The following is a 25,332-nucleotide window of genomic DNA, read 5'->3' as shown; positions in this document are numbered from 1 at the left end:
AACTTTTCAGCCGTGGCAATATTATCAATAATGCATCTTCCTTTAATAAATGCCGACTGCTAGTTATCTGCAAGAGATCATATGACCTTGCTCAATCTTGTAGCCAAAATTTTAGAAATGGTCTTCAAGTTTGAGTTGATCAAACTGAAAGGTCTATAGTCAGAGGGAGACTTCGAGGTCTCAACCTTAGGAATGAGAGTAATGCAAGCCCAGTTGATACATTCGAGATTGGTTCTTCCAAAATAGAAGTCCTCACAGAGAATAACTAACTCTGTTTGGACCGCACCCTAAAAACATTGAAAGAAATGGACTAGGAAGCCCTTCAGTCCCGGAGCTTTATCGGCACCCAAAGCAAAAATGGCTCCTCTAATTTCCTCTACAGAGAAAATAAACTATTATTTTTTTTTATTAAGGAGGTAATTTATTTTCTACAATTTTTCTCACTTATGACTCTTCTTTCCGTTCTTATTTTGCTTTAATTTAGAATCCTTTTTAAGCTTGCAATAAATGAAAGAAGTCTCTTGGATCTTTCAAAAGCATAATAAACAGAGATTTTCTTTATTAAGCCATAAAAAAAAAATCTATCTTCTCTCAATAATAATGGGGTCATTGACGGCGTTGTGAGACACCACCATTAGGACATGGTTGGGCTATCAATGCAAAGTAATTAGGAGTAAGGGAGTGCGAGGTCACTCGACGTTGCCATTCTTCTCTCAATAACATAGAATGGGCATGCTCAACTGTGGGAAGAGGGTATGTCAAGAGAATCTAACTTCGAAATTGGGCAAATGATTCATCCAAGCCATTAAAAAATTCTATTAAACGGTTAGTAGTATAATTCATATAAAGATCATTAAGAGCACCACATGTACAATTAGGGTGAGTTGTGTATAAGGAAAGCTTATCCCATAATGCTTTTAATGAAGTATAATGATAAAAAATAAAGTTATTGCCTTGTTTATGTTGAAAGATCTCTCGATGCAATTCAAATATATGAGAAATATTCTTTTGTGAGAATTGAACTTTGAGATCATGCCATACAGCATAGGCACTATCGACCCAAAGAATGCAAGACTTGAGCAAAGAACCTATAGAACTAAGTAGCCAGGATTGCACCATCCGATTGCAGCGAGACAAATGAGAAAACATTAGAGAAGTTGGATCTGGTTGTTTTAGAGTACCATCAATAAATCTGAGTTTATTTTTGCCCCCAATGCAAGTTGGATACCACGACTCTATGTTAGGTAGTTGTCACCATCAAGAAGCGGGGAGACAAGAACTTGACTTGGTTGATCAAATATATGAAAATAATAAATGGAATTAACATCAATGGTGGGTGTGTTGGGAGGAGTACTGGATGGAGTGGACATTGTGAGAATTAGTAAAAGGGATTGCACCAAAATCGATTAGGCTGATACCATGTTGAATGGAAGGTGGAGAGAAATTGGAAGAAAGAAATTATTTGTTCTTGTAAATATTTGAAATAATTCAAAGCCATTATATAGTCTTGAAATATGTACATAGAAGAAATGATATGAAATTGATCCTATGGGTTAATTAAGATCCTAGAAATTAGCAAGCCAAAAAAATAAAAATATGATTGCTTCTATCAAGCAATTTAGATCCTAAAAATTAGCATAGTCAATATTCAATTAATCATGTATCAATTAACAATCTTCTTGATAGCATGCATTTCTACCAGGGTGGTGCATTCATTTTAAGTTGCTGAAATAGAGGTGTATGGCTTGTGAGGGGAAGCTTTGCTCAACCACCATCTCTTTTCCTTTTGTTAAGTGAGATACGAAAAGGTTACACAATCAAGAGAGAGGATAGGAGAGTAGACAGGGATTCCTCAATGGGCCCAGGCTACTCGTGGGAGGCTAATGCCAGAGCATTACAGCTACGCACAACATAACTTGACGGTGCTAGTGCAATGGCCTGAGATCAACCAACCAAATTATAAATCTCCTCATGTCAATACTCAGGTTGATTTTGATTGGGAGAGTGACTTATAGCTAGAGTCATTACAACGTAGAAATGAACTTAAGAGAACTCACCATCAATTTGTAGTGATACTAACTCTCCCATTGGCCTAACCATCTTAACTAGTTTTTCCAAGTTCCAGAAGTGAGGGGTATATTAGTGATGATGATCCACTAATAAATATCAATGGACATGCCTAACAATCCAATCTCTGGTGACTATAGCATAAGGTCTATTAGATATGGTAGTATTTGCCCTTGTGTCTGAATCGGCCTTTCTTTTTTGTTGAGAGAGCTGCTTTATTGGAAGAAAAGGAAATGCTAAACTTCCTATCTCTGAATGAAGTTATCTTGTTGCCATTAATTGATGTAAATGTTGAGAAGCTATGTCTCTAAGGCTTTAATAGATGTTTGCTTGAGATCATAGTGATAAAGGGGAGCTATGCCTCTAAGGCTTTAATAGATGTATGCTTGAGAGCACAGTGATAAATGGGAGCTTTGAAGTTCCTCCTTTAATTTGATTATATCTTCTATTATATTTAATGAGAGGTTGTGGTTATGGTGGTGCATGAGACCTATTAAACTCATTATGTTTTCTTAAGTGTCTACTAACCATTGTTTCATGTGCACTACCTTATAAGTCGAGTTCCTACCTAAAAGCTCTTCCAATAAAAAATAAATGGTTATGAAATATTGGTAGGAAGCAAATAGTCCACAGCAATGTGGCTAGAGCACAAGTAATACTAGCACGTTAAGAGATGACGACATACAGATGCATCCATGTATGTGTTTTTGGAAATTTTTTTATACTTAAATTCAAATTGTAAAATTTTGCATAATCCCAAATGATGTTAGTGATTTATTTACTAGACTGTCAAGCTTATAATTTTTTTGTATTAGTAGAATTTAGTTTGGCGGCTAGCTTAGTTGAGATTAGCAAATATAGGCAGAAACTTGATGTACTTATAACCCATTTAGTGTCTAAATTTTTGTGATTTTTGTTAGATTATTTTTTTTAGTATTTCTTTATCTAAGGTAGGTTTTGAGGTTTTGCATAGCTAATATTGTTATTTTTCATTATTTAAAAATATGAATAATTTTAAGCAATATAAAAAAAATATCTTAGGCAAAGATCTAATGTTTGACAAGTTATGTCCATATTTTTTGTATATATATATATATATATATGAATGTATATATAATTTGCAGTTATACAATAATTTAGGGACATTTTGATTCATGGTAATCTAAAAATATTATTTCATTTGGAGCTGTAGCATCAATATTGTTGATGGTAATTTGAAAATTCAACAATAAAATATTACCAAGAAACTTTATGATCACATCACCTCCAAAATATATGTCTATCTTAGATCAATAAGTTTTGCTAATTGGCCTACATGTTTTGGACAACTTTGCCATTATACTGTAACTTTTTAAAAAACAAGATCACCCTTAATTTTAAATGCTTAGACTTAACAATCATTCTCAATTACATACCTTTCATTTTTAATTATCATTTTACATTTTGTTACTTACATTCATATTTCAATAATTATATGTATAGACTATGCAACAGTTGTATATATTAATTTTAATTTGTATTTTTTTAATAATATTTTACCTTAAAATTTTGTTCCATTCCTATTATATGTTTGCTAAGAATTTTATATTCATGGTATTTTAGAAATTTTGTTACTTTACCAAATTAATTATTATGCAACCCAAACACCATAACAGAGTACTACCAATGATATGAGTTCTCAATTAAATGTGACAATTATAAATTAGTGGAACATTTCTATATATATAACATTCCACCTCATTGTTATCAGAATATCATTACTATGATAAAATATTAAATTAAACCCTTAAACCAAACTTTTAAAAATGAGGCTACTTATATGTATAAATTTTTCTGATAATGTGTTAGTATCTCTATATAAAAGTCAATGCGATATTTTATTCTTTTCAAAATAAGTCAATTACATGTCTTCATCTTTAGCATCACTTTTTTCCTTCATCTCCACATTCAACTCCTATTTCGCCCTTCTTTTTTATAATCTCTCTCACTACTTTGTCTTTTTTTTTTTTCCCAAACAAAAGATATATCAATAAACCACATATTAAACTTTTGATCTCTAGGGGGAAGAAAAATAAAATACTAATTATTCCTCTATTAATCCATATAATCATTATTTTATTTTCTCTTGTATTCTTTATTTTGTTTTATTTTAAAATATTTTTTATGCTCACAAAGATAAGAGCTCACAAAGATAAGAGAGAGAAGTCTTCTAGACATTCTCAAAGGGAGAATGATATAGAACTTCTTTTTAATTAAGAAAAATGAGAGAGACTACAAGTTGTAGAAATGAAAAGAGATAGAAGATTGACAATAATGTTGTTTAATTTGAAGTATGAGTTTGCTTTTAAACGTGACTACGGTAATAATTGAGCGGTTAACACACTTGACTCTTATGTGGGCGATTGAGGATTCGATTCCCTCCCAATACATGGTTAGAGTATAATAATGATAAAAAAGTATATGTTAAAGGTTGCTTTAAATATAGATTATTGTGTGTGTATAGACAAACAATGATTTTTAGGGATATACAAATAAAACAATTTCATGTCCCCCACCCCTTTTTTTAAATTTAACTTACAAAAATATTAAAATTATAAATTTATTAGAAAAAAATGGAACAATTCTATCAATATATATATACAAAACAGGGGAGTTATTAATTAAAAATGTTAGTGCAAAAACACTTTAATTGGCATGATTTGACACCAAGTCAAGATGACATGGAAACCATTGTGACGTGGCATAGATGATGACATGGGAAGCATGGTAACGTGGCAAGGAGTCTTAGATTGTAGGCAAATATGTTGGGAGATTTTTATGGAGTTATTTTTAGTATGTGTTACAACTTGAAGGCAAGATCATATCAAGACCATATTTAGAGAGATTTGATTGGAGACTAAATATGGATGGAGTTTAATTGAAGAAATACCTATTAATGGTATGATCGAAGGCTATTGAAGGTATGATTTGAAAAACCTTAATAAGTATGATTGAAGACATGTCTATTGTTGGTATGATTGGCATGATTGATTGAAGACCTATTTTGGGAAGATTTGAAGACCAAACTTGGGTGAATTGAAGATCAAGTTTGGATAGTTTTGTGAAGACACATAAAATCATGTGCCCCTTGCGAGGGGACTGCGTGGTGAGGAACTGATGAGATAGGTTAGTTACCGGTAGTCGGGATAGAGAGAACTGGCTGCATTGACTCGGACTAAGCATGGACGAGAGATTGATGGGTCTTGAGGTCACTTTGCAACGGAACCAGAACTTATTCAAGTCAGCAATCAGGGTCATGTTTCAAGTTGGGTTACAACAGGAGTTGCAATAACTAATTTTGGAAGGTTCTAAAGTTAGCAGCCACAGAGAATCTAAAAGAGATATGGGCTATTTTTGAGACGTTGAGGCGTCTATATAAGCTACCTTGCTCTGAAATTGGTGTGAACACGCGAGGAAGAGATTGTGTGGGCATAAGACAATCTAGAAAGAGTAGTGATCTTTAATTGTGAGTATGAGTGACAAAATGTTTGAACTCATGTATTTTCACCTTTTTTAGTGGATTGTTTATCTCCGGGCTTGACCCCCAAACGTAGGCGAGTGGACACTTAACTGGGTTATCAATTTCATGTGTCTCTTTTTTGTTTGGTTTGTGTGAGTTTTCTATGAGTGTTTGAGTGTTCTTTGAACCACAAACCACACCAGCGGAACTAAAAAAAACAGAGAGAGAAAGAAAGACAATTGAGCGTCAAGACTAGAGGGGGGCACGGGCCGAGTTTTGGCCGGGCCTGGCCTGGGAAAACCCTCCGGGTCAACTGACCAGGCGAACCGGTAACCCGTAACTGGCCCGCACTGTAGAGGACCCGGTTACGAGTCATGAGTATTCAAACCTGTGACCCGGTGGGTTGACCCGCCGGGTCAACCGAGTTAGTCAATCCGACGAGGAGAGAAACAACTTACCACTTGAACTACAATTTATTTTGAACCTATTGTTGGAAAAAACTATATATATAGATAGTTGTAAGATGGGGATCAAAAAAATTTATTGAATTAAAACTAAGACAATAATACTTTCACAAATATTTATTTAAAATTATTTTATATATATATATATATATATAAATTGAAGAGAATAAATTATAAATTTTTTAAAAAACTATACAAATCAATTTGTAAAATATCAAAGTACCCAATAATAAAGTTTCACAAATATATATTTTTTTAAGAATAATTTTTTTTCAATGTTTTTTGGCCCATTAGCACCATGCCTCTATGCATGTACGCCCCTAAATTCCCTTAAATAAGGAACACTCTTATTTGTGATATATATATATATATATATATATATATATATATATATATATATATATGTGTGTGTGTGTGTGTGTGTTTGTGTTTATGATTATTTGTATCAATTTGTAAAAAAAAATAATAACAATTTAAAATGTATACATAAATTATATGTATCAATTGTAAAAAAAAAATATTTTAAAAAAAATAAAAAGATGGGGTCAAGTGGTCAACCTGCTCTTTTCTAAATATAAATATAAATTTGAATATATTTGAATAATGGTTGGTACTATATTCTTTTGATTAGTTATAAAAATATAGGAAGCTTTGAAATTAGTGACTTTGTTTTCAATGATAATATGATGAGCATGATAATAATAATTGCTAGAGTTTGAGACCAAAGTCAAAACAAAGAACTATCCCTAATTGTAATAAAAAAATAAATGGATGATAATTTTGATTCAAAATAAGAGGGCTAGACTGGCTAGTTGATATTTAATTTTTCTCATACTCAAAAAAGATATGTTGAGAACTTAATTCAATAATTAAACAAATTAAAATACAATTTTTTTATTTATTTTGACTTGTCCTAAATTCTTTTATAAATTATTTTAAATTTTTTGTTTTTTGGAATAAAATTAAAAATCATTTATGATTTATTTTTATTTATTTACGTTTTATATTGTCACCAAAAAATATTGCAGGCCAATTGGTAAATGTGATGGTTTTTTTTGCAAAATGCCTAGGTTCTAATCCCATCAATAACACAAACGTTTAAAAGAATATTTTAATTTTCGGTTCTTTACTGTGGCATGGACAGGTCCTTCGTGTCTGGCTTTGGATGAACCGGACCCGGTGGGTTAGGTCCGATTAACCGGTCCGTGCCCCCCTCTAAGACATCTTTCGTGTCTGGCTTTGGATGAACCGGACCTGGTGGATTGGGCCTGGTTAACCGGTCCGTGCCCCTCTCTAAGACATCCTTCGTATCTTTGGGTTAGACCTGTGGATCCTATCATAATTATAGGCAACCTTTAGATGCCCATTTTTTAAATTATACAAAATTTTAGAATTCATGTTAAGATGTTTATTAATTAATTTTTTTTAACCAGAGAGAGTGAAACAATTGCACTTTAAAAAATAATCAATTATGACTTATACTAAGCATCTAAAATTGCACATTAATAAGAGGGTACGCGTAACAATGCAATGAGAGTGTGGTTTTCGAATTTAAATCAGTTATGATTGAAAGTGCTGATGAGTTCAACAACTATATAATTACTTGATACTAATTAAATTTCCATGCTTTCAACTGGATTTTTTATAATTTTGGTGATTTTAAGATAATTTTGCACATAAATAAATAATTCAAAAAATAAAATAGTTTAATCATCCAAATTGTAGCACCATACATAGAATGCTTATGTGAAATAAGTAAAACAACTGCAAATAAAATAATATTTAATAGATGAATAACTCAAATAGCAAAAAAAAAGTATTTAGAAATTAAATTTAATTATATAATAATAGATTTTATAACCTAATCAACAACTCATTGAAAAAATTAAAACTAGTGCTTATGGTATTCTGCACATTAAATCTCACAAATAACAAACTAGCTCTAAATTATGTTGTTCATCCTCAATAAAAATTTGTTAATAGTAACAAGTTTTAGATATATAATTATTCTTGGCCTTTTTATAATTTTGGTAATTTTTAGGCAATATTGCATATAGACATATAATTTAAAATACAAATAAAATATTTTCATTAATGGAAATGCAATATCATGTATAGATTACTTACGAAAAATAAACAAAGCAAATGTAAATAAAACAATACTAGAAAATTCAATAAAAGCAAAAAAAAAAAATAGAAGAGAAACAAAAGAACAAAATAATAATAATAATAATAATAATAATAATAATAATAATACAATAATAGCTTTCACAATCTTTTCTACAGCTTATTAAAAAGAATTAAACAATAATAGCTTTCACAATCTTTTCTACAACTTAATGAAAGAATTAAAAAGCAAAAACCACCTACATTAGGATTTTACCAGTAATTTTTTTAGAAACTCATTCTGGATTGAAGTAAATGTGGATAAACCACATATTTATTGAAAAGAAAAAGAGCAACAGTACAAAGGTAAAATCCTCTCACCAGAAGTGAGGGGAACAACATACATAAAAGGAAAATACAAGAAAAGGCTAGAAATGAAAGAAGGTCTAGAAAGGCGGAAAACACCAACATGCATCTCAGGCCTGACTAAACGAGGGGAGGAGCAATTACTCCTGAGCTAAATCATAAGCAGGGTCGGCAGTAGGATCAGATTCTCTGGCGCTAAGAAAATTGAGAGAGTGCTTAATTTTCTGCGAAGCTTCATTGAGTGAATGTTGATGCCTATCAGCAGCTTTTGAAAACCAGGAGAGAAGCATATTAGCAGCTTTAAAAATAATATTAAAGTATGGCAAAGCATTAAATTGGAAAATACGAGTGTTTCTTTCAATCCAGATATTCCAAATTCTGGATCTCTTCAAAATATATATATATAGCCTTGTAGGAATGTAAGAGAAGAAAGAAAAAAAAAATCTGGTTTTCTCGTTTTGTTTAATCGAAGTGACCCAATGAGAGATATGAATTTTTCCATTTATAACCTCTTTACTTCCATAAAACCCAAGGTAATGAAAGGTATCATCAATTTAAGTATGTGATCCACAAACTCTTTTTATGTTCAAAAAATTCTATTGTTTATTATTAAATAAATTATTACAATGCAAACTATTGGCATACCACATTGAATGGCAAATAAAATAACTCCTCCTTACCAAACTATAAGTCACATTTAATGTAAATGAACATTTAAATTCAATAAAAAAATATATTTTTTTAAATTATTTTACAATTTCATTTTAAAGTTTTTGAATTATATTATACAGTTAATTTAATATTATGTATAGATTAAAATAGTTGCAATAAAAATATATTAAAAAAAAGGTACATAAACTAAAGAATAAGAGGTGAAAATGTAAAAATCATGATATAAGTCACTATATATCTGAGTAAAACAAAAAAAAAATCTAAGAAAGTACTTACAAAAACTAAACATATGTTTAGTCACGAGTGCATCTAAACACAAAGTAAAAGCAAATAAGAGCCTCGATCGGTAGGAACCACCAACTAGCTTTATCAAACTAAACATTGGCTTCTCTCAACTAAAAGCAGCTGCTCACAATATCTAAAGTAATCTTTATGCTAAAATTAAGGCCACTATGAAGTTTCAAACAAATGGCTAGATGTCATAAACACTATGTGGTCCTAAGCACTAGGATGCAGATTCGGAGATCTCAACAAAAAATTAAGGTATAATATCCTAATTGATCTTTCTATTTTTCTCTCTCTCTTTCTTTTTGATCTCTCTACTCAGAAATGCTCCCGGCTAGTTCATCTATTTTTGAAAATGTGCCCATTTAGTTAGAAATGCTTCTAACTAGTCCCTCTACTTTTAAAAATGACCCAACTAAAGAGACTAAGTGGGCGCATTTTTAAAAGTGGAGTTTAGTTTGGCCATTTTTAAAAGTGGAAGGACTAGTTTGGAGCACTTCTAACTAAGTGAGTACATTTTCAAAAGTAAAAAAACTAGTCGGGAACATTTTTGAGTAGAGGACCAAAAAGTACAAGGACTATTTTGGTAATTATACCAAAAATTAATAAACACTTCAAGTGGAACACTATTCATCACATGTTGATGGATCTAAACAAGTGTCACAAAAATTTAAATATCACGTGTTACATTCTAACCAAGAGTCAAGAAAACCCTAGTTGCTTATGGAGAAAACTACACACTCAATCAAAATAGCATAATCAATTTTGTTACATGTCATGCTTCATATTAACATTTCAATTTGGCAAAATTATATGAATTGAGAAAACAAGGTGCCCATCAACGAGGGTTGGTTCAAGTAATAAAGGTTTAAGCTCATTGAATAAATGGTTTGAAGTTGTAATACTTACATCTGCCAAAAACCAACTGATCAAGGACTATAAAAAAAAAATTAAAAATAAAAGAAATAGAGTACCTGTTAGTAAACATTTGCGAAAACTCTAATGTATTGGGTATGTACAACAAACAATTACAAAATTTATTGAAATCTCGCAACAAGCTAATCACACAAGGTATGAGTGTACTGTACCTATGATGAAGATGGAGGCTTTCTTGTTGATGGATTTGGCCTCCATCTTCACGTCTACCACATAATTCTTAAACAAGTAATAGATTTTGCATTGCACATCATCTCAAAATTTCCATCATTATCAAGCCATTAAATTCATTTTTGCTCGCTAGGGATGATATACTTCACTCGAATAAAGGTCTCTTGTAGGCACAATTTATTGTAAATGCTCTTTAGAATGGATTATCATGAATTTAAGTATGGCAAAACAAAAAAAAAAATTTTTAATAGAAGTATGGTGAAATTCACCACATGAATTTTTTTTACTTCCCAAAAAAAAAAAATAATAATAATAAAAGTATGGATTTTTTATTTATTTATTTATTTTTTATTTTTTTACTTCCCAATGACATTAAAAAAGTAGTAGGAGATAGAAAGAGTTGGAGGTTGAACGACAATGGCATCTTCACGGTGAAATCTTTCTACTATTTCCTCATTGATGGTGGCGTGCGTTGCTCTATTGCTAGGTTCTTCTGGAGGAAGCCATGTCCGAAGAAAGTTAGTCTGTTTAATTGGTTAGCTGAGAAGAATAAGGTTCTCACCTTGGATGTTCTTGCGAGAAGGAGCTGCAATTGCCTCCCTACGACGACCTGCGTCCTGTGTAATTCGGCCATAGAGTCGGCTGACCATCTCTTCTTACATTGTTTGGTCGCTAGAAAGGCGTGGGGGTATTTCGTGCATTTACTGCATCTTCCAGATCCTCTCGAGTCTATGCAGGAGATCTGGCGGGGTTGGAGAACTTCCATTCGGGCTAACTTTAGGGAGATTGGGGTCTTAGTTGCTAAGGCTATTGTGTGGAATATTTGGCTTGTTAGAAATGATTGTATTTTTAATGCCAATTGCTTGTCTACACATGCTCTTGTTTTGAAGATTGACCGTATGTTGATATCTTGGCTCTCTTCAGTTGTCGAAGGTTCGCGAGAGACGATGGAGGATCCTATTGCCATGCTACGACAGAGTACGGAGGCCCTAGGGACCAGTGGAGTGGAGTCTGGTGGTGATCCACTCTCCGGGGTTGATCATGTTCATTTCTCGGGCTAGTCTGTTTCTGTATTATGTTGTTGGGCTGAGAATACCTTGTTGATTCTCATTCGACGTTGTTTGTTCTGCCACTCCTCGTGGTGTTTTGTTTTTGTTTTTGTTGGCGCTTGCGCTCAGTTTGTTTCCCTACTCTCTTTTTAATTAATTGCAGTGGTTTATCCACCTTTTCAAAAAAACATTGAAAAAGTAGTCCATTCCTATCAGAATGAAAAAAGGAAAAAAGAAAAATAGTTGGTGCCTTTGAGAAATTTACAAGATACTGAACAACAAAGTTAAGAAGAAGAGAATGAAATTAATAAGTATATTTCCTTCCCAATTTGTTGGAATATTTGCTATTAAAAAAGATAATAATGAAATTGTAAATATTACTAAAAGCCAAAGAAGCAGCATGACATGTCCAAAAATAGTAGAGACAGTAAATGTCAAAAAGACCTACAAGTCCAAATACAACTTTATAGGAACTTACATTGAACTAAAAGAAAAAAAATTAGAAAAATAGAAAAGCTCTCACTTCTCATCTATTTCGTAGAAATATATGATTCTCTTTTCATACTTCAAATGGGTTCTAAATTGCTATTTTGGGAAGGAAAGTGAGAAATTAAAAAGATTTCCTTAAAAAAAAATCTATAATTATCTTCATAAATATACTTTCATCCCTTCTTTCAAATTTATTCCAAACATAACAGTTTGCACATGTATATATTCAAATATTAATTTACTGGAGTATATATACAATGTATACAATAATACAAATATATATGTATATATATAAATGTGCCAAAACGAACTAAGTCGTATAAGTTAAAAAAAGAAGGGATAAAGAATTCTTTTTTAGATGATTACATGAACTAGCCCATACTAATATATTTTTTTTTCTATATCTCAATTTTAGAAAGTCCTTGAATAAACTTGTATATTTCTTGAGAAAGCAAATAAATAATTCTCGACTCCCCCACCCCTTTATATATATCCAAACAAATTAAGACACACACACACACACAACAAAAGCATCAATGAATTAAACTCTTGGATTCCAACATGGAAACAATATCGATCATGTGCACGAACGTGGTCATTAAACAAACTGCAATTATATTGCATCCATATCCATGTTACTTTATTACTTTCGTCACAAGTCCATTTCAGGAATGAAGCATCCAAAGTCAAGAAAATTTAGCATAAATATCAATTCATTTCCTCACACCTTATCCAACACTACTGAACATGTCTCCTCCTTTCCATGTATTGCTATTATTCATCATCATCTTCTTCTTCTCTTCCTCTTCCATTATTAATTGTGTCATTCATGATCATGATGACCTCCTCCTTTCAATAGCTGACAATCGAACTTTTTTCCAAATCTACATTATTCATGTTGATCCGCCGAATGACAATGTGGAGCTTCTTGGTGAAGAGGAGCAACAAAAGTGGTATGAGTCATTTTTGCCGAACACTACTCTCGACTCCGGTGAGCCAAGGCTCCTTTATTTGTACCGCCACGTTATTAGCGGCTTTGCAGCAAAACTGACTTTGGCAGAATTACATGAGATGGAAAGAATGCCCGGGTTTCTACTAGCTCTTGAAGATAAAAAGAATACTCTTGGCACCACTCATGCGCCTGACTTTCTTGGCTTAAATCAATGGAACAGTCTTTGGCAGAGTTCAAATGAAGGTGAAGGTGTTATTATTGGTATTGCTGATAGTGGTATTCGCCATACTCATGTGTCTTTCAAAGATGATGGCACAATGCCAGACCCGCCGTTGAAATGGCGGGGTTGTTGTCAATATGTGACGCCTAATTGTGACCCTTGGTCTCCTTCCAAATGTAACAACAAGCTCATCGGAGCAAGAGCAATGGGTTCAATTGGATCACCTGATGATGAAACTGGACATGGTACACATGTGGCTAGTACAGCGGGAGGGAGCCGTGTATACAACGCCGGTGTGCTCGGACAAGCGAAAGGCGTAGCAGTAGGTATCGCACCGAGAGCTCACTTGGCAATGTACAGGATATGTACAGCCAACAAAAACCATGAAGATGAGTGCACAGATAGGGACATACTGGGTGGTATAGACCAAGCAATCACTGATGGAGTTGATGTGCTATCGTTGTCAATAGACACACCGAAAGATTATATCCAAGATACTGTCGTCAAAAGCACATTTGCAGGGGTTGAGAAAGGAATACTAGCTAGTGCTTGTGCCGGAAATGGCGGGATGTTTCCATCTAGGCTAGCTAATGACGTGCCGTGGATTTTAACTGTAGGTGCTAGTTCCATGGATAGAGTTGTCAAGGCGACCGTGAAGCTTGGTAATGGGATGGAACTTGAGGGCCAATCGGCATACCAACCGAGCTCTTTTTCATCTTCAACAATGTTGGAGTTGATTTACCCAGGAGAGATCATTAAGAATGATTTTAATAAGGCATGCAAATCAGCAGCACTAAATTTTTTCGATTTGAAAGGAAAGATAGTTGTGTGTGAAACTTGGGTAACTAATGATGTTGCTAAAAGTGAAGCTGTCAAGAAGTACGGTGGTGCGGCCATGATTCTTCTGAGTCAATCATGGGACGGATTCACTACATTCTCGGAAGCTCATGTGATTCCCACAGCACATCTCAACCATGTCGATTCTTTGAAGGTTGTCAGCTATTTTCGAACTGAAGCTAATCCAACAGCAACTATTATATTCGGTGGCACAAAAGAAGGTGTGCGTCGCTCGCCTGCAGTTGGTTCCTTCTCTTCTAGAGGACCGAGTTTGCGAAACGGTGGCATATTAAAGCCAGATATCATTGGCCCTGGTGTAGACATCCTCGCAGCTTGGAACAAACAAGTCGGCCCTGATCCATCTGGTTCTGATGATTCTGCTTTCAACTTTGCTCATGGATGTTCAATGGCGACACCAATGCTGGCCGGAATCATAGCACTGCTCAAAAGTACTCATCCTGACTGGTCTCCGGCTATGATCAAGTCAGCAATCATGACAACAGCTCATACGACAGACCGCACCGGGCAGCCCATCGCCGATGAGAAATCAAACACATATGACAAAGCAAGCTTTTTCGCTATGGGAGCAGGGCATGTCGACCCGACAAGAGCTAATGATCCAGGCCTTGTTTACAATACTACACCAGAAGATTACATTGGCTATCTTTGTTCGTTGAAGCAACTATCCGAATTTTCTATCGGCATAATTATTCGACGGCGAAATTTCCACTGTGCTGACTATGTGAAAATAGAGCCTGAGCAACTGAACTATCCCTCCATCTCAGTATCCATGAATAATGCATTACTGAAGAAGATAACAAGGACTGTGATAAATGTTGGGGAATCAAACTCAGTGTACAAAGTGGAGGTTGATGACCCAGAAGGAGTGAGTTTGAAGGTTGATCCTGAGAGCCTTACTTTCTCACAGATGTATGAAGAGAAAAGCTTCATTGTGAGTTTCAATGCCAAGATTCCTCATCCATTTAAGGGAGAGTATTCAGAAGGGCAATTAGTGTGGAAATCAACTGGCCTTAAGGAGTATGCTGTGAGGAGTCCCATATCTGTCCAATTTTGAACAGATTCTAATCATATATTTGTATGTATTTTATGTACTCCAAATGGAGAGTATGTAACAGTAGTCTCTCTGATATATATATATATATATATGACATGCAAAATAAATGTGTTGTTCCTCTTTGAATTAATTAGTCATGTGTTAAGTTGAATTTGTCCACTCAATGAAAGTGCTAAAGAATCCCTTTCTTTCATTATTGTACTATATGGATCATCAACAACAACAATAAGTGCTAAAAACCTTTATTTCATTATTTTGTCATTATCTAGGATTGCAAATTAATAAACCAATGCCTTTTGTTAAAAGCTTGGAAGTTCAGGTCAATTAACTTATTAAGCAAAACGAGTGTTTCTCAAGCCTAACTTGAATTTGTAAAATAAATGAACTGAGCTTAAATACTCCCGAACCGGCTGGTTAAGACTTGTAAACAATAAGGTACCGTGTAGGTATGTTACTCTATGATTACAACCCTTTCATTATCATCTTGAAAACCTAGTCTTAAGAAGATTTGATGCTGCTCTTGTTATGCAAATGCTTTCTCATGAGATTAATTACAGTGGAAAATTGTATATTTTGCAAAATTTATGGTAAAATTATTGCATTTTTTTTTTTGACAAATAGGCAACAAGTACCCCTAATTTTAGAGAAATTAAATACGTGTATAAACGTAAAAAGCTAATATCTCAATATATCTGTACTTTCACCTTGGATAGGTTTTGGGGTTTGATCTAAGATCTTCCTTCATAAACAAACACCCTACTCAAGAAATCTCATACCAATAAACTAGGTCGTTGACTTTAGGTGTTTATTCTCCATGCTCTTGAATTTTTTTTTAATTATCTATATATATATATATAAATAGTTTTCTTGTAAGCATTTTCCGTAAGTTCAGATTCTCCTTGTATGGTTTAGAGTCACATAAAATTATTAACGTAATACTTTTAAAGTGCGAAGAAATTTAAATAAAACTTATGATTTCAATAGTTTAAATGTATATATTTAGGATATATTTAATAATTAATTTTTATTTTCAAATTTTCTTGTCTTTTTTTCACTAATTTATTTATTTTTATAATCTGACTAGTATCTTAGTTTTTTCTTTGGTACATAACTTGGAAATGGTATTTTAATGAATTAATAGGTATTAAGAGACATACAAGAATATGATTTTTATTTTTTATTTTTTAATTAGTAAAACTCTTCTTGAGAAATAAATATTTTCATACTCGTACATATCATCAGACATCCGGGTCCAAGATCGTCTTAAGATCTTGCTTTATATTCATATAAAAAGCGACGACTTGCGTCTATTATTCAAAAATCCTTCTATATTCTTGTCAAAAAGTTAAATTTACAATCATTTAGAGTACCACACAATCAAGTATCAAATTACATTGTCATATTCCTCTCCTTGTAGAAAAAAAAAATCAGAAAGTGAAGAGGCAAACATCAAAAATCATTGTTTAATTTGTGTATCAGTTAATTACATTTTTTCTTAATAAACCACAAATTAATTAAAATGGTAAAGAGAACATAGCAAGCAAAGTTCAACAGGGCAGACAATGACATCCACTAGCAATGGAGAGAAGCAGAAAACAAATACATAAGGTTGGAAAAGAAAAGAAGATAGATTTTCAAGATGACATTGAAAGTGAAGTCACCCCAGGATCAATTATAGTTCATACATCTCAACAGTCGTGCACAAATTAAACAAAAAAAATTGGCATCATATATCTGAGCTTCTTACAATTTGATGTCCAATTTGATGTCGGCACCGTCATTATTACAATAAACTTGGATTACAGTATAACAAATCAATAGAACTAAACTTTCTCATTGTTGCTTGCATTTATGAGATCCCTCAACAATGTAAAATCAGGTATCTTGAGACTTTTCAAGTCATTATTACAATAAACTTGGATTACAGTATAACAAATCAATAGAACTAAACTTTCTCATTGTTGCTTGCATTTATGAGATCCCTCAACAATGTAAAATCTGGTATCCTGAGACTTTTCAAGTCTAGTTCTTATTTTTACATTTTGGCACAGTCCTGCATTAATAAAATTAGATTGCTGACAAGATAGAAATGTTAATTCCACTGACCAATGATTCTTAACATGCATATAGACAATGAACATAAAGTATGCACTCACAAATTTCTGATTACTAGTTTGTTTTTAAGTTCAAAGTTACTGGATCATCAGTTTCTAGCAGAAATCCGAAATGCTTCATAGTTAGAATGTACAATTTATTCTGAAACAAATAAAATCATATATTAGGGGGGGAAACAATTGGCATAGAAAGCATGCTATTCAGTACAAACAAACAAACAGAAGAGAAACTATATGTTCACTTGAATTCAGATTGTTTATAGAACCGGAGCTTACGATGAGCATTGATTACGGTCAAAGGTGCTTGCTCACACTGGCATGGCCATGTGTTTCCTCTTGTTCAGTCATCCCTGGTTGAGAACTGAGAAGCCTTTCTACTTCATCATTTGCTTCAGCTTGAATACGCCATCCCTGTATTGATACATGTCGGTAATTGTAATTTAAACATTTGTGAATCTTAAGCATAACAAGTACAATTACAGAACTTGCCTCTTTAAGGTTTTCTATTTCCGTAATTTGCTCAATCTGTTCTACAATGCTTTTCTGCAAATTAAAGAACAAAGTCAATTAGTTGCTTAAAATGAGTAAGTTTACATCAGTCTCTGATCAAATGGCTTACTGCATTTCTCACTGCTTCGGCCACAGGAACATCAGAGTCCATTTCCAATTCAATTTCAATCATCGAAGATATCTGTGATAAAATTCAGTCACAACCCATTTTGCATATTTATAGAGATAAAATCCTTTTCAACCATTCTGGTTCATCGGTTCTCAGAAAGCTTACTTTTGCATAACTTTCAATCAACTCAATCCTCGACAAAAGGGAGTTCTCTAAACTTTCACGTACCCTTTTGACCCTTGCTCTTCGAGCACTACAAAAATTAAGTATTCGTTTTTAACACCAAGTACTTCAAAATAAACATAATAATAAGATAAGAATGAATTGGATGTTTATGAAATTTTTACCTGTAGGACACCTCCCCAACAGCTAAGATTTTGTTCTCTAGCTGGCACATGCGAGCCAACATCCATACCTTACAAAGTAAAAATCTCAATACTTTAGTTCATTTTGTCCCACATCAAACAAGTTGGAATTCACTGGTTACATTGAAATAAAACTTGCTTTCTTATTTAGGAATTAGTGTTGATACATACCTCCTTTTCAGCAGCTTCTTGGAGGTCCTTAATCCGTGACTGCAGTGAATCATATTGAGATAAAAGCTGTTGCTTAAGAGCAACAACCTCCACTGATCTCTGGGGTAGCTGAACCAAATTAATAAGTAAATAATTACAAGGTCATCAACAGGAACTTGTGTAAACTTCTTGACAAAAACAATGAAATTTCGTAGTCTGACATCTTGCAGGTATGATGCACAATATTTCCAATGCATTTATCATTTCTTTTAATTAGAGATTTGATCATGCAGGAATTTGCTTTACTAAATATTTTGTATAACATAGAAAAAATGAAATAATTGAAATTAATAGCGTTAAGTGGTATAGGTTTTTCTATAAATCATTCTACAGTAAGAATCAAATCAACCACTCTTCAATCACCTAACTGTTCTCTAGCAAGCAATCACCTATCATGTTCATAAATGACCTTTCCAGAGGCTGACATACTATTCCCAAATAAAGCACAAGTGCTCTTCATAAACTAGAAATGAACATTACTCTCATTAGAAATTTAACATTTTCATTCTACATTTCCTATCAAGAGATGGCATTAGCATTGTTCATTGTTCAAAGCTATATATTATGTGATACCTTACTCAACTGCGTGAATAACCACACGGTCTATTGTAGTTCCTACAGCAACTGATGCAACAGCAGCGATTGATATAAGTCGCGGGAGGCTGGGGTCAATGATTCCAGATGCAGCGTCTCCAGTAGCCAGCAAAAGCAAGAGTAGGGAAAAGAATTGACTGGGATTGAGTAAAAAGGAATTTCCATCTTTGTCAGGGGCTCTTAGCAATGGTGAAACCTGCCCTGTTGTATGGTTTGTTAGACACATAGGCTCCCCTGGGCTGAAACCAGGAGCTTTTGCACTCACTCTGAGTGGCCCAATCTCCTGATAAACATACGATGGAGCTGCTGATGAAATGGTCACTCTTTCCCCTTCTTGGGCAGGAAGCTCCACAGTTTTGGTGGCAAATTTGTGTGTTCGAGCTATTCCAGAAGGAGTACGAACCTGCATTGTAGCAACTCTTTGCATAAAGTCTTGGATAGATGATATGCAGTCCAGACAATGTCCCATTTATGGCAAAAGTTGAGTTTCAGTTCAGTTCTCAAAAATATTTAAGTTTCTCTTTTCTTAATTTTCCATCTTGCCTTTCATTTTCCTTTTCGTACTCTTTATAAATCAAAACTCAGAATAAGCAGTCTAATAAACTAGAGCCTATTTTATTATACACTCTTGTGGCAAATGCATGAAATAATTTGCAGACAATATAAGTTGTACATATATAAATATTTTTCTGTCTTGAACTTGTTTAGCGTTTAGCAATTCAAGAATGGAATTTGGATCCATATGAATGTAAATATGTCAGTTTCCCTAGTTGACCATACATTTTAATGTAAAGCATAAGAAAGTTTAGGCAAGGGAATATGAAGCAGAGACTTGAATAAGTTCCTATCACAGGAAACAGAAGCATTTCCATTGCAATTTGTCGCCACTGAAACAAACGATCTGAATACTACAATAAAGGCAAAAGTATAGAATACATTATTCCATATATTGACTATGACATCATATTGACTAAAGTTCTAGCATAACACTGCTTCACATGGTCAGGAAAATCAATACATGAAAGCTTAGCAAAAGAAGGTTTGAGAATGGATCTCATTTTCAAATCAAAGTTGGGTATCATATTCTTCATCTAAGCTAGACAAAGTTGGCCGTCTAGGCTTGTCTATCACTTAAAATCTGTTAAAGAGCATGAAGATATTAAAATTAACAGAAGTTAATTTCATCAAATCAGTGTCTGAAATTCATTAAATCTGATACTCATGATAATACACTACTAAATGTATTTAAAGGGTACTTCAAAATGTATGATTTTATAGGACAATTAGATTCTCAATAAGATTTCTAATGCATGACAATTTACATCTGAAACCAAGAAATTCTGGATGAATTTTAGTTCCTTAGCAAATCTATGACATCGTAGGCTATAAGTTGCTAAGTATTTAAGACCATTCATATTGAGGAAAAGAAGGAAAATCTTTTCTTCAGAATTGAAAGTGATGAGCATAGATAGAAAAAAAGAAAGTAAGATGTTCGTAAATATTTGGAATGTATTGGTTGAAGAGGAGGAGTACCACAATTGAATGAAGAGCAGCCGGGGCATCCCCTTTAATTATTTGGAAGAACCTCAAAGCTTTTCTCCATACAGAAAAATCCGTGCTGCGTTCGGCAGGAGCAGATCCTTAGAAGAGTAAATAACGCAGCATCAACACCATATAATAATCAGATATTACAGCATGCAAAACTACACCCACATGTCCATGTCATACCCATCGAACACAAAAAAAAAAAGTTGCATTTTCATGTTTTATATGAAGAAAATCAATATTCAGGCAGAGGAAACGACAGGACAAAGTAACTATAAACATGGATCGATTTTTTACTGAAACAGTAGAATGATAATCACTTTCTGGGTGCAGAAATTGGTTTAAACTGTGATGAAAAACAATCAGAAGAAAAAAGAGGAGAGGAAAGTGGTGGTCATTGGGTTTAGAAATATGATGAACACAGTGATACATAATAAAAGAATCACTCATGCCAACAAATTTTCTTGCAATTAACCACTTCTTGAGAGTATTTTCTAGCATAGTAAATTTGGTAAATTAATGATGAAGGTATGTATAGGTCAAGTCAAACTTCAAGAGTAATGAGCATATAATTTGTTGAGCAATAACGCAAGGCAAATTTTCTGGCAACTAAAGTATCTAACATAAATACATACATGTGAGAAGTGCCCACACTAACCTGATTTCTTCTGAAACAATGCTAACAATATCTCCTGACACAAGCTCATACTGATAGCGACATTTAGAACAAGATACAACCTGATGAACATCCATAAATATATAATAGGTAATCAGTAAAATCAACCAAAGAATATTGAAGCCTACTAAGTAAAGAAAGGAATCCAGTAACGCAACCCAAACAGTCATGAATCTTGAAAATTTGTCAGCCAACACAACACAAATGTTAGACAACCAAGAACAAAGGTAGACAGAAAATCATCCTTACAAGGGGCTGCTTCTCTTAATTCATAAAAAATAAATAAATAAGTAGTCTATTTTCCACCACAGGTGGAAGATTAAGTAGCTATATAACAGTTCCAAGTTTGAACTCTACTTATGACGTGACAGGAAAAAAGAGGCAAAAACACAAACCAATCAACTTTCAGAGTGATTATTCTGTAGAGAAGTTGCAAAGCAAGATGTGTGTTGAAATTGTTAAAATACTTTTCAATGAAAAGCCAAGAAAACATGAGAGAATATTCTAAAACTTTTGGTTCATGAAGAATGTGTAAATACTCTTCATGATGTATAATAATTCTAGATGAAACATGTCAACTCTCACGTGCTATGTGGTTATTTTCTTAACTTTGCTACATATATCTGTTATTTATGTATTCAATTTAAATCCAAAGCAAAAGTCCGGATGTTTTTTGTGTCATGTTGTAAGCACGCATTGGTTTAAATGTTAGATGATCTCTAGATTCCACTAAAAAAATTTGCAATGCATGTTCAGTCATGCACACTTAGCAGCTCCTACACTCAGTGCAAATCAAATTACCTATTACGAATGAACAAAATTGTTAAAAAAAATAGGGCATAGCCTAAGTTAAAAGGTTGTCCCATGTAGCACAAATAAAGAGATGAATCTTGGTGGTGTGAACAATATTTCAGGTGATTTTACATATTGCATTTTTCTTTCATATTATGAGGATGAAAAGATCAAGCATCATTCTCATGCTGCAACATCAATATATTTTAAAAATCTCAAAAAGGAAAGTAGTTTGCTAGAAGAGAAAACATGGAGAATTGGTGAATATCTCCAACAGTTTACATACCAAAAATCTGGAGTACAAAAGAAACAAGAACACTGCATATCAAATGAGAAACATGGAAGAGCACAAAGGCTTTTAGACATCAAAATTTGTGTGTAACTTAGCAGTGGATAACCCATTATGTCCAGACATATAATGAGGGATATATATATATATATATGTATATATAGAATTATTTCTTATGAATGTAAGAGCACCATCAGAAACATCATTTCAAATTTCAAGTTTTCATGAAATTATTTCTACTGCAAATGTCTTCATATGTTCTAGCCACTATGAAGATCATGAAGTTCAAAGTACAAGCTATTTATAAATATAGAATGATATCATACTTGGATGCCATGTTGAGGTTGTGCAACGGCGATTGCTACTATACAAGTTGGGCATCGCACAATCTTCCCAAACAGCACCTAAAAGTATGACAAAGATGACAAACAAGTCAAGCACTTTCACTGTCTGATGAATTCAAACCCTAAGGAAATATTGATGAATAACATGATTAGTGTAATTGTGAAATAAATTAACTTGCATCACAATTAAAGAATCGAATTATTTCTTGCAAAGACATAAACTCTTACATTTCCTTTAGAATAATATGTTATGTTGCATACTTCACAGATTCAATCCACAAACCAGAAAGAATTTTTCATGGTGTGATAATTTATGTTTCTAGCATGTGACAGATGGAAAGCACATTGTCCTACATCGATGAAATCATCAAGCATTATCACTGTTCTGGTGTTCACTTCATAAATTCCTTCTTTACCAATAATTTTCTGTAAGAAAACAATAGGCAATTGCATCAACAACCAATTAATCTTACAAAACTCCTTGTTCGTTGCTTTAACTCAGATCAGTCTCAGTCCTCCTTCCTCCCTATTCGTTCAATAGTAAGGAAGTCGATCTCCACATTAAAGCTAACTCCCATCATTGCCCATTTCTCTCACCAAATTAATGAATTCTAGAAAATCAGATATCAAAGAAAATGAAATGGGTATATATACTATATTACAGGTTATATTTGGAAACTCTACGTCTAATTCTTATTAGAATTCATCCTCAAATTGATTCTTGCCTTCTTTTCTTGCATCATTTATTTCTCTTCTTTCCACTACATGCTTGCATTAAACGTCAATCTCATATTTTAAGCCACCAAGTCAGTTGCTCTAAATAAATTTTGATTTTTCTATATAAGCATCATAACTGTTGTGTAATTATTAGTAATAGTTATCATGCAATATAAATATTATCTGTAGATGAAAAAGTTTTTTTTTGTTATTTTTTTGGATAAACAAAACCCCACCACTATCAATCATGAAGTGAGCACCTGCTACTGTGCTGTGTTCTTTCCTCTATGAGAACAACAATAAAGTGATCAAATGAGAGGACTATGCTGGTAAAACATATAATTCTTAGGAAAATTGGATAAGATGAGATGCAAATATAACTCCTCCAAAGAAGTTTCATTTGCTCAATACTTACAATATGCAAAATGGTAAGTTACTATGAATCATAGAACAAAAGTAGAGTTGCAACTACATAGAAGGGAGAAAACTACCTCCTCCTCAGAAGGAACTCCCACATTAGTAACATACTTAATTATCTTAATTGCATCCGGTACTCGCAAACAAGCAGCTAGCCCTCGAACTAGCAATGCATAAGTCTGAACATCCGGCCTAGCCCATGTCCACAGTCCAACAGCAGAATCCTCTTCTCTGATACCTAAACAAAACCAAGCCACAAACATAACTACAAATTAGAAAAAAGGCAACAAACTAAAATTCTAAACAGAAACATGAAACACAAGGATAATGTCAACCAGCAGCAAAAACAGAACGCATAGCAGAGAACACCAATAGCGCAAGCTCTACATTTTTTCGCTCAAGAGCGGCTGCTATGATTGAAAAGCAATCAGAAGCACTAATAACTCCCGATCTAACATTGCTGTTTGCCTCTGCAACAATGTCCAGCACTTGGTCAGCATCCTTTGCACTTGACACCCTCCTCAACAGCTCCTCATTCAACAAGCTGGACCCCGAATCATCTGTCATCAAGCCTTCTCCCCCACTGGATGTAGCTCTTGATGTTTGGAAGCTATTAGTGCTGGAACAGCTGGAACAGTGGAAGAAACTGAGATTCTTCGAGGATAGGGAGGAGATGGGATTAGAGCAAGTAGAGATTGGTCTGAAGATGAGAGGTGGTTGATAGAGCAGACGAGAGAGGCAAGGAAAGGGCAAGCCGAGAGCCATTTCTCATGCTCTGTTTCTGTGAGGCATTTGATCGAGCATATTGAGGGCAAGCTTGCAAGGATGAGAAATGAGAGGCTGCAAATGAAGCGCTAACGAGAGCGACCTTGAGGCATTTTTGCATGAAAATCTAATCGTTTGCGGGGTGTTTAAACTTTGGAAATTTTCATGTTAACCCCTTGAAAATCTCGAAATTACTTTTGAAGACTCAAGGCTTAAGAAAGCTTACCGAGTAGATGATATTTTAACGAATTTTGTTATTAATCAACAAGCAATCAGTCTTATCAGTCTTGCGTGTGTGGTGATATTTTAGTTAAAGATGACATTTTAACTAATTTTTTTACTAATCAACAAGCTATCAGCCTTATCAGTCTTGTGTGTGTGATGATATTTTAGTTAAAAGATGACATTTTAACTAATTTTTTTTACTAATCAACAAGCTATTAGTTATTAGTAACTGATTATTATTATTATTAGCACAATAGTAATAATGGCAATTAATACCATATTAATTAGTTAGAATCAATGTTTTCTACACAAGCTTGGTTGTTGAAGCTTTGATTATTGAAACCGAGGAGAAGTTCAAAAGATAAAAATATACCTGCTTGTAAAAGTGTCTTGTTATACAAATGTTTCTAGATCATACATATATACAATGTTAGGTTTTAGAGGAAAGGTGTGGCACAGTTTGTGGCACATA

The 25,332-nt window shown here is 33.5% G+C and overlaps 2 protein-coding genes across 2 annotated transcripts; one reads left to right on the top strand and one right to left on the bottom strand.

Annotated features, from left to right (window-relative positions):
- The first annotated feature begins 12,851 nt into the window (after positions 1-12,851).
- LOC120254063 (subtilisin-like protease) lies at positions 12,852-15,188 on the top strand. Its single transcript, XM_039262210.1, has one exon. It carries the CDS (start codon positions 12,852-12,854, stop codon positions 15,186-15,188), a length of 2,337 nt encoding a protein of 778 aa, XP_039118144.1.
- A 1,706-nt stretch (positions 15,189-16,894) lies between these two features.
- Positions 16,895-24,738, bottom strand: LOC120254065. Its single transcript, XM_039262213.1, has 13 exons — positions 24,206-24,738; positions 23,945-24,108; positions 22,719-22,796; positions 21,294-21,373; positions 20,624-20,708; positions 19,099-19,493; positions 18,458-18,593; positions 18,269-18,336; positions 18,087-18,174; positions 17,922-17,993; positions 17,792-17,845; positions 17,579-17,713; positions 16,895-17,444 (listed from the first exon to the last, which is right to left on the bottom strand). Exons 1-12 carry the CDS (start codon positions 24,633-24,635, stop codon positions 17,597-17,599), a joined length of 1,767 nt encoding a protein of 588 aa, XP_039118147.1. The 5' UTR covers positions 24,636-24,738; the 3' UTR covers positions 16,895-17,444; positions 17,579-17,596.
- Between the last annotated feature and the right edge of the window lie 594 nt (positions 24,739-25,332).

This window comes from Dioscorea cayenensis, unplaced genomic scaffold (assembly GCF_009730915.1).
Source record: "Dioscorea cayenensis subsp. rotundata cultivar TDr96_F1 unplaced genomic scaffold, TDr96_F1_v2_PseudoChromosome.rev07_lg8_w22 25.fasta BLBR01000329.1, whole genome shotgun sequence".
In the NCBI taxonomy this organism is placed as follows: domain Eukaryota; kingdom Viridiplantae; phylum Streptophyta; class Magnoliopsida; order Dioscoreales; family Dioscoreaceae; genus Dioscorea; species Dioscorea cayenensis.
Note: the sequence above shows the minus strand (reverse complement) of the source record. Positions and strands in the feature narration are given on the sequence as shown.

Excerpts from the sequence above, each read along its gene's own strand:
- LOC120254065 (XM_039262213.1), bottom strand. The coding sequence starts at position 24,635 with ATGGCTCTCGGCTTGCCCTTTCCTTGCCTCTCTCGTCTGCTCTATCAA. Across the intron at positions 19,494-20,623 it reads CTGCTCTTCATTCAATTGTG|GTTCGTACTCCTTCTGGAAT; the intron begins GTACTCCTCCTC and ends GCTACAATGCAG. Across the intron at positions 17,994-18,086 it reads TGATTGAAAGTTATGCAAAA|ATATCTTCGATGATTGAAAT; the intron begins GTAAGCTTTCTG and ends ATTTTATCACAG.
- LOC120254063 (XM_039262210.1), top strand. The coding sequence starts at position 12,852 with ATGTCTCCTCCTTTCCATGTATTGCTATTATTCATCATCATCTTCTTC.